A 14,633-nucleotide genomic window follows, 5' to 3' on the forward strand; every position below is an offset into this window, starting at 1 on the left:
TTGTGGTAATTTTGGTGGGTGGGAACATTAATAGTTTATTTTTTGGGGGGTTTAGAATTAGGTGTTTGCTAAGAATAACAATAAGAGACTCCTGCAAGTACGGCAAGTGCACGGCCTCAAAATTCCAAATGTCCACAAAAAAACAATAGGCCGGCACACATAGGCATAGGGTGCCTAAAAATAAATATAGTTTATTTAAACATGAATTAGGCAAAACAGACCAGTTTCATCCCAAAAGTTATTAAGCCTTCCTCAGTGTAAAAATACAGGCAACAAAGCCAAGCCTAATATACATGAAAATTATCACATGATGCAACAAAAGTCCCCCTAATTGGTTGGCTATAGCTGCTCATTTAAACCCAGGGGAAATAATCCCCCCAGCTTGATAATGCACTTTTTTTCTTTTTTGTTCAATATGTTATGCCAACCAGTTTTATTAGCCCAGTCCTCATTTATCCTATCAATAATAGTAAACCTGAAAGATGCTGCATTGTGGGTCAAAGAATGTTTATATAATGCATTACTAGGTTTTTTTAATCCAATATCACTAAAGTATTCAGATATCCTTATCCAACCCCTGTTTGTAATGATTAAAATAAGATCCCATAGTTTTACCCCAATGGTAAGAAAACTGGCATCTATCATTTAGAAAACCTAATAGTCTGTCATTCGCCAACAATATGTTCCAATGTTTGTTGACAATGTCTAACAAAACATTGGTATTGTGTCCAAAGGTAGTAGTTAATCTACATTCAGATGGTCCTGGCTGCTGTTTATCCCTATATACCAAAAGTTCATTCCTTTTGATAGAAGATTCCAAATTGCTGGTTGAAAATATCATACTAATTTGTAAAGACTGAGTGGGATGATAATCTATTTCTTAATGGGTTTTGGCCTTTGAATGTGAAGGGATATTTTCATGATTTTTTAATGTTTTTTTTCATTTTTTCATTACCTTGATGGTTCATACTGTTTCCATTATGATACCAATTTCTTTTGTACATCAGCGGCTTAGACTCTTTGAGTCTTGCTTATTAGTTACTTTGCGGGAAGGTTTATTAGCCATATTCTGGTAATCCTTTGTTAACATTTTTACAATTTTGTTGATGTTATTTTGGTATATGTGCGTTTTTATATACGATACTTTCTCTTCAGACCATATTGGTATTTTTTCATTACTGCATAAGATGGGATTGAGCTATAGATAGACAAGCTTTACATTTTGTTTCTATCCATGGGATAAGTTATGACCAACGTATATATTTAAGATTTTTCATATGGGGACCAATGATGTTCAATTTGAATGTGGGTTGGTGAAAGAAAATAGTATTCTGTCTCCATTTTAACTGTTAGCATGATTATTAGCTTGAATATAAAGCTGGAAGAATGATATGAAATATAAAGGGTTAATTTAGGAATAGTATAAAATGCTGAAAAATAAGAAGTAGTAAGTTTGCTGGCATAGCTTTGATACTGGCATCCATGTAAAGGAGTATGTTATTGAGAAACAAAGTCTGTAAAAATAACTGTGCAGATGGCAGCTGGAAGGACATCAATGAAGTAAAGAGATGTAACATCAAGTTTCAGATAGTGCTGGAACACCACGTTTCAGATAATGCAAGACTGAGTTTCCATGGATCATCAAACTACAGAGAACCAAGGACAAGAGAACAAAGAAAAACTGTTACACAAAGAAAGAACTGTTATACATCAGACTCTGAGAAACAATATCAGACTTTTTGGTATAAATATGAGTGTAACAGTAAGCAAGCTTTGGGAATTTGCCATAGAGAGCTGACAGCATCTGTGTTGCATGCTTGTAGATCCAAAAGGAAAATGCAATAGAAAGCGTATTAACTCAAGCAGTGTCTCGGTGTATTTATTGTACTTAGTACAATACAATAATAAGACTAGCTGATCACAATAAGTAGTTAAATATACTTTGGTATGCTTGCATGTAAATACAAGTAACAGCAAGAAACCAAAGAAAGACATCATATAATTTTTCAATGGCGAGCCACAGTTGACAGAAAAAATGGTTTCTTATTGTGACAGCTACAGCTTTTTTAAAATTTTATTCAGTTAGTACATTTGGTTCCAGCGGAAGCATTTGCCTCTTTCTTATGCACAGTATCCAGTAGCAGAACAGTGCATCTCTGCGAGTTCCACAGGTCCTGTACATTCACACAGTTGAATCTGCCAGCTGTGTTTGACCACCTTTTGGTAGAATCAACAAGGGGCTTTCTACATTTTCTCAACGGAAGATTTGGCCACCTTCCACACAGAAACTGGTAATTTTCTTTTTGTTTCTCATTCTACAGCATGGATGCCATAAACAAAAGAACTGTAAAGTGTAACATTACCTTTCAGGTAGACAGTAATCATAGTCCAGCACATGTACAGTCAGGATTTAAAGATTGGTATAAATATAACTGTAGCACAGGTAGTACTTTAGTAGTTAATGTTGATGCCAATGCTTTATATAAATGCATTATGTTTGACTGGTATCTTAAACAGCAACATAATTTGTATGACAGTAAATGTTTATTGTGCAAGTTATATAAAACTGCTTTCTATGTGCAATGTCATAAAAGTAATGGTAAACAACCAGATGCATTATGTCCTGTCACCACCTGTAAAATGTTAATTTCAGAGTTACAATATTAGTCAAGTCAGTTATTTAGAAAATCTTCTGTACATCTTGCTAGACAAAAGTGGCATAAAACCACTGCACATTACAAAACAGATAAGAACAGAGACAAGGTTCATGGTGAACTGACAAAAAATGTAATAAACTTCTAAGACACAGAGTGAGTTCAAAAAGTTCAGACAACATATGCAAACACTTTTTTAGAAGTGCATGAGAGCTTTAAAGTCAGCAGAACAAAATACTGACAAATATAATCTGGTTAGTAAAGAGTTAAAGCAACAGCAGTTAACTACGCTGATAAAAAATAATTTATGACGTACTATTATTCTACTTTTAGAAAATGGTTAAGGGTACACAGCACAAACTTTCATTCAGTTAAAGCAAGACACTTAAATGGTGATTTTCAAACCATTTCAAATAACAAAACAGTTACAGAGTAAAGAAATCAAATGAGAGTAGTTAAACGCAGTAAAGACATGACGTCACAAGACTGACATGCATGTATTTTCTTTTCACCTACAGTGCAGCAAAAGGCAAACAGCAGCAAATGAAAATCATGTAAATATATCTATTTTAAGCGGAATACATGCATTCGGTCGCACGACCAAATGCTGAACATTGTTTTTTCTGAACCAGAATGTTGAATTTCTAGGTGTTGAACAGTCAGAATGTTGTAAAAAACTCCTAATTCAACATTCCCGACCACTCTACCACCTAAACAAGCGCTACCATGGGTCAAAAAGGTGGGATGTTTTGTGTTTTTTCATAATTGCATTTGCAATTATGCAAAGTCACCGCACTGCTTTCGAACATTCAAATGCATGCATACCATTTTGAGCATGTTAGTTACACTAATATCTCTTTTTTTCTTACAATATTTTGCAAAGACTCCAGCAAAAACAGTATTCAAAAGCACTATTATGCATAGCTAGGCAAATTACCAATGTTTATTATAATTCTAAGAGTTTTACAACTGCATTCTAATACCAAGTTGCAAGTGTATTAATGAATGAAGGTATGAGTAAGTGCTGAAAGAGTTATGGGTTAAGCATCTGGAATGTGCAGAAATAAAAAAAGTAAGTAATGTGAGCTCATATCTTTCCAGGCTGGAATGGGTAGTTACAAGGAATATTGTATAAGATAAAATGTTACTGGTACTGACATTTATAAGGTCAAGGAAACAAGACTGATCACCAGGCTAAACGGCTTACGTTTTTCTAAAACATTATTGTTAAGTATTTACATGCATCATTAAGCAAAAAGAACAAAAGTTTGCAAGTAAATACTACACTAAGTACAGTCAGTACATGGGCTATGGTATGCAGTTAAAATAAATTATGCAGGTCCCTTTATAAAAAGGGAGGGTACAAATAGCTAGTAGTAACAATAAACATCTTTTCAAATTGTATGTATGTAAATGCAAGTAACGGCAAAAAAACAGCAGAAGACGTCATATAATTTTTCAGTTGGCACATTATATATTTTTTATATATTAATCCTTTTTTATATTGGATTTTTTGGTGTTTGGTTTCCATGCTAACCTTATTCTAACTGTATTTTGTGGGGTTATTCAGACCTTTATAAATGGATTATAAAGCACATATTCTCATTTTTGGGTGGATGTAGCATTGCAGATATTTGAAAGTTTTACTTTTGATGAAGTATAGTTTCTTTTTGGTATGCAGTGGCTACATTGGTTCACCTAAAGTTTGGTCAGTATTATTAACAGATTTATCGCTATAGGTGTTCTTAGCCTGGCATATATTGGATTCCTTGCAAATTTGGAACTGTGATTTTCTATTGCTTCATCATTAACATTCATTACTGACACACTGGCTATCATTGCACCCCAAATTGTGAATTTTATTTGTGCATCTATTTAAGTCTGGTCAAGTCTGAATGTAGCCCCGATATACGGGTTTGGTCTGCAGAAAACCAAACATACATTTTCATAAATATACCTAATTTGGGGTGATATTTATATGAGTCCACCAACCTTCTTATTGATACATTGATAGGTCAATTTAATCTTTTATTTGACCAGATATTGGGGTCACTTTTTGCTCCAATTTCAAGTTATCGGCAGGGGGGTATTAATATAGAGCTCATTGGTGTGACTTGCTCCAATATATATTAATATAACAATACAATACTTCATTATGAACCTTACTTCTAAGAGAAAAGGGGGCTGTCTGCAGACAGGGATGACTTGGGGATTTTTGGCCTTGGACCCAGAAGGAACCAGAGCAATGTGGGGGATAGGGTTGAGCCGCATCATGTTTGTGTAAAATCTTTTGAACAATTAACAAAGATCATGAGAACTTTACAAACTAATGTTTGACACCTAAGATTATTTAAAGCATACCAGACTAAGGAAATTTCCCCCAGGGGTTTAAGAGTCCATATCCAACCCCTTGTAGCTCATCCAGGTGAGGAATTGTTAGAACAATGGTTCCAGATTCAACAAAAGGCATCTATGGGTTTTGTGGATACCCTTATTGCTTACTATGACCAACTGAGAGATTTAAATATCACAGAGGTAACTTCTTTATGTGAAGAGACCCGCATGTTTGAGGGGCAGGCCTGCTATACCAGTTCTCTAAACCTGCTTAGTCATGAGTTATTAACTTTGAAGAGCAATTGAAAGATAGGAAAATTAAGAAATTTCAAATGGACAGGGATGATTATGAGCAGGGTAAACCTTTTGATCCCAATAAAAATGTCAAATTCAGCAATGTGGGCAAGAAATCTTTGAAAAAAAAGAGACCCAGGTCTATTTAGAAAAGGACTCCCAGCTCAGTGAGCGGGATTTCAGTAGATGATTCCTCCTCCATGATGGATTCTGAGACAACATACACTGTAGTGCCTCCAGCCCCCAAATGCAGGAATTCTGATACCCCTTTAGGGATAGGGTACGGAGGGGAGGGAGAAAGCATCATGGGAATAAACAGTGTAGAAACCTTATTGAAAGCGATGACACACAAATAAATACTTGTAGCAATGTTTTGAACATTTCCTCAACATCTTTAACACAAGCTAAATTGCAGCTTCTAAATAAAGGACTCAACTTTGTACCTGCTTTCTTTGTCTCAGAGGATTCATTAGCACAAGATGTCATAGATTTTTGTTGTCTACTTAATCTCAGGTCACATTTTGATTCTGGTCCTAACATTGGTGATTCTGAAATTTTCTGATTTCCTAAGTCCACATTTATGCCACCCATGCATCATTTAGTCCATTTGTTTCAATACATGGTTCTCAAAGATCTACACTTCCAGTCCCGTGAGTTTTGGATTAAGTCACATAACCTTTTAAGGATTGAACAACAAATTATTTGTGACTTACAACAAAACAGGGATTTAATCATTTTACCAGCTGACAAAGAGGGTGCGATAGTAGTCATGGACTGGTGCAAATATTATGCCGAGGCCCGGAGACAACTGAATAATTGCCGGTACTACATGTACATGCCTTTGGACCCCAGCCCAAAATTTAAACAACAAATTGTTCAATATCTTTTGTCAGCCAGGGATGAAGAGATTATTTCCCAGTCCACCTTGTGCCATCTTACTGCCCCCGACCCCAGGCATCAATATCTATATTTGCTACCAAAGATTCATAAAAACTTATATGACCCCCCCCCCCCCCAGGAAGACCAATTGTATCTGGGCATGGATTGGTTACTGAACCATTGTCACAGTTTTCGACCCTACATCTTTGGCCACTTCTAAAATATGTTAGATCCTGCATCCAGGACACCACACAATTCTTGCAGTTAGTTTCAGACATCCAACTTGAGCCAAGTTGGTTGTTATGCACCCTTGCTCTAGCGTCTCTATATATGAACATTCGTCATTGGGCGGGTTTGTTGGCCCTTGAACACTGGCTTTATCAAGCTGAGCTCTATCCACCAGTCTTTAATACTTTTCTTATTGGCCTTGCCGAACATGTACTTACTAAGAACACCTTTTATTATCATGGGAAATGTTTTTGGCAGGTTCAGAGTACGGCTATGGGGGCTTCTTCTGCCCCCATATATGCTGACCTATTTATGGCCTATGTGGAAGAGCAGTTGATATATGATGTATCCCATAATTTATATCTTGGGAAAATTGATATGTGGAGACGCTACCTCGATTGCAGGATGGTTTGGAAAGCTGATGAGGGATATTTCTGTGAATTTATGGAATACATCAATGGTAACAAGTGGGGGATCCAGTTTACTGTTAATTAACAACTTTGATCAAATTACTTTTTTGGATGTTCTCATCACAAGGAATTCAGACCACGCTTTGGATACACAAGTCTTTTTCGCAAGTATCCAGAATATGACTCATTATTACATGCTTCTAGCTTCCACTCACCCCATGTTACACGCAACATCCTGAAATCACAGTTTTTGCATATAAGACATATCTGTTACCATCCTGAGAAATATGATGATTATAAACTGGATCTTATTAACAAGTTCAAATCCCGGGGTACAAAGCTGGCACAATACTTTCAGTCAGCAGTTTGGCATCTTCTGTCAATAGGAATGACCTTTTGGTATATAGGGATAAACAGCAGCCAGGACTATCTGAACTTAGATTAACTACTACCTTTGGACGCAGTACCAATGTTTTCTTAGGCATTGTCAACAAACATTGGAACATATTGCTGGCGGATGACAGACTATCAGGTTTTCTAAATGATAGATGCCACTTTTCTTACTGTAGGGGTAAAACTATGGGATCTTATTTTAATCATTACAAACAGGGGTTAATTTTGGAGGGATCATCACAAACCACTCTAATGGGTGATTTGATGCAGGGGTGTTATCCATGTGGTCATTGTGTTCATTGTGCCAGGGTGGCCAGGTCCAAACAGTTTACTAGTAAAAATACTGGGATGGTTTTTGATATCAGGTTTCTGGCCAACTGTGGAACCGATTGGGTTATTTACCTAGCTACCTGTACGTGTTACATTTTTACATAGGACAAACTTCCCGGCCAGCAAGGATAAGGATATCTGAACACCTTAGTGATATAAAATTAAAAAAACCTAGCAATGCATTATATAAACATTCATTGACCCACAATAGAGCATCTTTCAGGTTTACTGTTATTGATAGGATAAGTGGGGGCCAAGCTAATAAAATTGGTTGGCATGACATATTGAACAAAAAAGAAAAAAGTGGATTATCATGCTGGGGGGATTATTTCCCCCGGGTGTAAATGAGCAGCTATAGCCAACCAATTAGGGGGACTTTTGTTGTATCATGTGATAATTTTCATGTATATTAGGCTTGCCTGTATTTTTACACTGACGAGGGCTTAATAACTTTTGGGCTGAAACTGGTCTGTTTTGTCTAATTCATGTTTAAATAAAATATATTTATTTTTAGGCACCCTATTCCTATGTTTGCTAAGAAACCATTTTTCTGTGGTATGGAAGACTTGTGTTATAGAAAGAAGTGTCTGAGGGTCATTGGCTGAACATACAAGTGTAGAGTCACCAGCATATTGTATAACTGATGTGTTTTGACAAATAGTGTGATGATTGTTTGTGAATATGGAGAATAGGAGGGGACCTAAAATGGATCCATGTGGGACCGCTGTGGTGATGGGTAGCAGTGAGGATAAGTTATTGTCCCACCATACTGCTTGTTGTCTCCCATGTAGGTAGTTTCAAACCATGTTAGGGTTTGGTTACTTAGGCTGAGGTCAGCAAGGGCATGTAACAGTTTGGCGTGATTGACCAGATCAAAGGCCTTGGATAGGTTTAGAAATATGGCATAAGTTAGTTTGACTATGTGTTTATTTTGATAGATGAAGTTTGTGAAGGAAAGTAGGGCAGTGGTAGTGCTATGTGCTGGCTTAAATCCATGCTGTGTAAGAGAAAGCAGTTGGTTGTTAAGCAGGGTATGGCATGAGTTGGTGATGGATGCATTTCTCAAGTATTTTAGCCAGAGGAGACAGAATAGCTATGGGGTGATAGTTGGTGAGATTGGTGGAGATTCTGCCTTTATGGAGGAGGGTAATATAGGAGGTTTTCCAGATGGGTAGGATTGAGGTTTCTGAGATAGATCTATTTAGTATGATAGATATGAGGAAGGCATGTTCATTAGCAGCCAGCTGAAGGAATTTAGCGGGTAGTTTATCAGCTGCTAGTGAAGTAGGTTTGTGTTTAAGTAGTAACTTTTTGGCATAGTTGGTTGGGATGGGTATAAACTGGAAGGAAGTTTTAGGTCTATCTGCAGGTTGTGGGTGATTAGTGGTAGTAGTTGGCTGTTTTTGAACAAGGTTAGCAATAGTCTCTCTGAAATATTTGTTAAATGCATCTGGTATATTTGTGATGTCATTAGTGGAAGTAGGGGATGGGGTCGAGGGGGGCCAGGGTGGAGTATGCTGTTTATACCTGCCCAGAATGTCTTGGGGTTGTTTTGATGCTTGTTTTGTAGGTCAAGGAAATAAGTATTTTTATCTAGGAGGATTGACCTTTTTGTTTCATTTTTGAGCTGTTGGAATTGTACCTTAGCTGCTGGGATGTTAGTGGCTCTCCAGGTGTGCCAGGCTTTGTTCCTCTCTGAAATTTTCTTTTTAGTTTATTTGGTGAGCCAGGCGACTGTTTTAGTTTTGAGTTTGATAATATGGGGTGGGGCATGGGCATTTAGGATACTTAAGAATGTGTTGTTGAAATGGTTTATGGCTTCTTCTAGGGGTAAGGTCTTTAGTATGCACCAGTTATGGTGTTTTTGTTCGAGTTTGAATTTGTTGGGGTCAAAGTTTTTTGTGTTGTGGGATGTTATTGATCTGGAGTTAGGGGAGGATTGGGTTTTGAGTTTTAATAGAAAAGTGGGTTGATTGTGGATTTCCTAGTCTAGTGCTACTTTGGATAACTTGTGAAAAGTTATAGAGGTTAATATGGTTGGTTGGGTTTAAGGTTGAGCAGGTATTCCAATCTATGTTGAAATCACCGAGTATAATGGTTTCCTGAGGGAGGTTTTGGTTTGACCATTGTAGGAAGGCTTCAGTGGTTGGGATGTTAATGCCTGGTGGTATATAGCATGTGACAATGTTGAGTGACTTTTTGTCACTAAGTTGGAGTCTAGCTAGGAGGATTTCAGAGTTGTTGAAAGGGGGAGTATCTAGATTAATTGTGGTAATATTTAGGGTATTCTTATAGAGTAGGGCTACACCCCCTCCTTTTGTAGTTAATCTATCTCGGCAGAATACATTGTAACCTGTAGGTAGAAGTTCTTTGTCTGCAGTAGTGGGCTTTAGCTAGGTTTCTGTTAGACATAATATATCAGGGTTGTAGGTGGAGAGTAGTGCATGTAGTAAGTGTACCTTATTGTTAACACTTCAAATATTTAAGCACAGAATTAGTAGGCTAGTTTTTGGTCTATTGGTTAGTAGCTGGTTTGAGGGGAGAGTGGTATCTGCTGGGATGGTTTGTGGAAGGTTAGGCCCTGGATTTAGGTGAATATCACCTGCAAGTATTAATTGGTAGTGAATGTGGTGGAGGAGTTTATTAAGTTTAATTAAGATGGCAATTAACTTGTTAGTAGTAGGTGATTTGGGGGTAATTGAGAGCATCATAAGTGGGTTTGGTGTTATGGTGATGTTATGAAGGAGATTTGGTGATATAAGTTGGTTGTAATGAGGAGTGCTGGAGTTATAGGTAGAGGTTTGTTTTGTAGAGGTAGTGAACTTTGTGTGTAGTGTGATGTGATAAGAGGTGAGGAAGAGGTTTAGTGTCAGGATTAATAGGATAGAGAGTTTGCATGAGAGTGAGGTGACTAGTTTGTGACAGTGGGTGGGTGTCATTGTAGGTGAGAGTATGTTAATTGGTAAATGTAGTGGGGGTGAGATAGGAATTGTAAGGTCAGTGATTGGTTGGTTATGAGGCAGTCTCAGGTCTGTGACTGGTTGGATGGGGGGAAGGTTAGATTTAAAACTAGAGCTAGCTGGAGTGGGTGGGAAATGGGGATAGGGTAGGGGAGTGGAGTGAGCCAATGCATTAGTGAGGGCGACAGCACCGAGGTCTGGGGGCAGGGATTCTGAAGAAAAAGTATCAGTGAGCTTAACAAAGTTAAGCTATCCCAAATCAAGTTTTATGATGTTACAATTCAATCATTAGAAGCCAAATTAGAGTGAGAAACAATGTGCTACACAAAATCTTGCTTTATTCTGTTCAAGGTTTACTGTTAGGAGGCCAATTTTTAGAGTGTTTAGCCAGTTGAAAGAGTGGGATAGCAGGGAGCAGAGATGGGTTTTCTGCTTGGGGGGCTTGGGAGCACATTTGGGTACTTCAGCAACAGTACAGCAGAGCTAGGATACTTTCTGCTCTGTGATGGCTGTTGTAGAGTTCAGGTGTTTACTTGTTCTGATCTGGGGGCTTAACTGCAGTTATCACCTTGCCAGCTACCAGTCCAGTGAAACAGTAGTAGAGTGGAACTAATAACTTGAATTAGTTTAAGTAGCTGGTTTTAGTGGTTTTCATAGCTGGAAATAATATCCTGAATTAGATTTAAATGGCTGGTAGTCAGCCTGTCTTTGTAGTTGTCGCAACTTGACGTAGGTCTAGGCAAGGGTTTGATTCCTGATGCAGAGGATGTGCTATGGAATAAAAGAAGGAGGAAATAAATAAGCAGTCATATATGGGAGGATGGTAAAATTTAATTGCATTAAAGTGTAGTTGGTAGCATTTGTTTGAGGTAATAACTGGAGAGAGGTGGGGTCTATTGTCCTAAAGGTTTGAGAACATTAGTTCTGTGACTAGCCAGATTGGAAGTGATATTTAAGAGCAGGTTCAGGGAAGAATAGAGAGTGAGTCACAGTTAGCTGCAAGAGTGGAGAGCTTCGTAGTGAGCTGTAGCTGTACGAGGGACGTACCCACCCAATAGTGGGACCAGGTAGAGAACTCTGAAATAAACGAATTCTTATGGCCACCAGGTGGCACTGTGTCTGCATATAGGGCCAGGTTGCTAATCGGGAATGGTTGGGTAAGACTGTAGACAGGGCAAGATGGCAGGGATAAAACAGAGTGAGTTGGGCTTGTAAGACTAGTATAGGACGTCTGTTAGCCTTAGCATGAAAGGAAAATGTCCAGTAGGATAGTAGCAGAGTTTTCTAGGAGTGGACAGGTGGGGAAAAATGATAGCTATGTGGACACTGCAATTTCATAAGTTCGGGTCAGAGAGCTATACTAGTGAGCTAGAGCAGGGAGGAGATGAGATAAAGAAAAGCTCTAGCATTGTCAGTGACAGTATGTTACATAGAAGAGATTGCACATCATAGACTGGCGTGGAGACTAACGTTCTGAAGAGAGCTGATTATAGCAAGAGTTCCAGCCAGGTTAGCATAAATATATTCCTGAGGGTCTACCTTTAACAGAGTTCAGTACACTGAATTTGCAGGTAGCATATACAAATACTAACACCCCCCCACATATACAAATACTAACCCCCCCACCACCATGTCTCTGGGTAACTTATCTGCACTGCTTCTGCTTCCTATGAAGTAATTAATGGTGCTTTTTCCTCCACCTGTGAAACTTTATTTAGCCAAACAATTCTCTGAATCACCCATCGGTATAAGTCAGGAATTGCAGGCAATTCTGGAAGATAGCACAAGACTAATTAACATTGGTCACTCCCCAGACTGCTTCACTGCCATGTGGCTCAGTACTAATGCTCCTGCTAGTGGGAAACCTCAGTGGTGTGGTGGTCTGTGAATCAGAAGGAGCTACAGTGATGGGGAAATCACTGGTTATGGGTACCTACTCACACTAATCTGTTCTGAATTCTAGGGCTTTTGTCTAAATGTCTGATTACTTTTCATTAGGTCAGTCACCATGGCAGGAGTAATAGGTTCATAGGTTCATACTAGGCTATCTGCCCTGGGGCAATGATAAGCCTAGCCCGATTCTGTATGGCTTACGCCACCCCTTGATTTGAGTATACTGTGCCCTTTTTATAGGTTCATAGGTTCATACTAGGCTGTCTGCCCTGATGGCATTATTTTAAGACAATGATAGCTATGGACATTTTATAAGATCAGGACAGTATCTTGCTCTCTCTCTCTCTTATTATCCAGCTCTTGCCAGATATCCCCACTTGTTATTTTGTCCTGTCTGTTGTCATTTTGTGTTAGTTCCCTCACCCTTAAAGTAATGTTTAGCTGCACATTATATGACTAGAGTAATACATTTCTATATAGTGTCTACTTGAAAAAGAATCTATTTATTGTCCGCTAGAACTCTTTCTTTAAGAATGATTTTTTTTTTTGTTTCTATGGAGTGAAATATTTGTATATTTTATGAATGGCTTTAACAGAGGTAGTGGAATTATATGCCAACCACCTGTAGCTTATATAACTTTATCCATTCATATTTCTGCAGTATGTGCTCTTATAATATGCAACATTTTGGTTTAAATCTCTATTTGCTTATTTCTTGTTATGAGTGTAGCTGACATATGTAAATGACTGTTGATTTCATTTATGAAGTCTCACACAAATTCTCATTAAAGCTAATAGATGTAATAATAACTGCACCAATGCTGCTTCTGACACTATTATTATGTCTATATTTTTAGAGGAAACATTGGAAGAAATAAAGAAATGTTTTGGATATGACGCCAAGATTAATATAGCTGAATCAACTGTGGATGCCTCAATTAAATCACATAGCGATACATGTAAAAGGATGAGAACTGAAGGAGCTGGTTAGTGTTTGCATTAAGTATTTTTTGTAAAATATTACAGTGACTATATTTCTAATTTTGCTTCTCCTTACCTAAACTATGATGCTAACACATTGGCTCTGTTGCCTGTTTTTGTTTTTCTAAGGCTGTATTGGAAGGAACACTTTGCCCTAAAGAGCTTTTACTTTCTTAGATGGGCACTTTTTTAAGCTGTCACTTTCTATCATGTTAAGAAGCATTGTGTCCTGTGAAGAAAGTTGGTGAGGACATTTATGTATCTATCCACATAACTGGCTTCAATTATTGTTAAAGTTCTTTTACCATTAGAGAGCAAAAGCTTCACTGTTTCTCACATTGTGGCAATGTACCTCAGTATTTCACATCTTGTAATCTTTTTTACCATGATGATTTCTGGCCTATGACCCGAGAAAAATTTACACCATTTATAATCCTTTATTCTTTCATGCACTAGCAGAACTTTGCTGGCCATTACGTGCTTGCAACATTGCTTGTTAATAATCTCAAGAAACACTTCAAACTGTTTTTCAAAGCAAGTAATATGAACCAGTAGATAGGGTCTGTTTTTCGTAATACTTCACAAGATCTTAGACAGCAGTATGGTGTAATTCTTCTATGCCATATCATTAACACTGAGCCACACGTGTATGCTAATGTGTGGTCAGCACAGAGTTTACCTTCTCTATGTACCTTTCACAAACATTTTGAGAACTGATAGTTACTATTGAGACAGTTGTAATTGTTGTCTAAGATGCCTTTGTTTACAAGCTGTACTGAAGTAAATAGTCAAAGTATACCCAAAGGTTCAACGGAATTTCTCAAAAGTAGACAGATTTCTGCCTTGAATGCACAAAACTGCAATCAAAAGATTATGGATAGACAATACCTCAAATCGGTATTTAGTTTATGAGTTGCCACACTCTGTTACTGCTAATGTGGATAGTAGTTTCCCTTTACTGCTGCTATTTAATATAATCCTCAACTGTTTTTAACATAACTCACAGAAAGGCAAATCATTGGTTTTTGCACAGGAAAAAAGTTAAGTATTTACTTTTCTTCTTTCTTTGAGAAATTCTGAGAATACCACCATGCAGCAGTTAAATCTGTTTGACTCTATCATTTGCATTTTGGCAGAAGAATTGGCTCCCGAAAAGTAACCTTGCCTCCTTAGCCAAGTCCTACTCTGATAAGAGTAAGATATTCAGTCCCAAGGATGCGTTTCCAAATAAAAGGTTAAGAGTTTGGTTTGGTTAGCTGGAACTTATATGAAGCTGT

At 37.7% G+C, this 14,633-nt stretch overlaps 1 protein-coding gene across 1 annotated transcript in view; it reads left to right on the forward strand.

Annotated features, from left to right (window-relative positions):
• Nucleotides 1-14,633, forward strand: part of C9 (complement C9) — an 802,110-nt gene that overhangs the window by 398,948 nt on the left and 388,529 nt on the right. Inside the window, exon 8 of the mRNA XM_044069841.1 lies at nucleotides 13,233-13,361. Coding sequence (XP_043925776.1) covers nucleotides 13,233-13,361 — 129 coding nt within the window. The remainder of the gene's footprint in view (nucleotides 1-13,232; nucleotides 13,362-14,633) is intronic.

This window comes from Protopterus annectens, chromosome 1.part0, assembly GCF_019279795.1.
Source record: "Protopterus annectens isolate FY-2018-M chromosome 1.part0, PAN1.0, whole genome shotgun sequence".
Classification (NCBI taxonomy): domain Eukaryota; kingdom Metazoa; phylum Chordata; order Ceratodontiformes; family Protopteridae; genus Protopterus; species Protopterus annectens.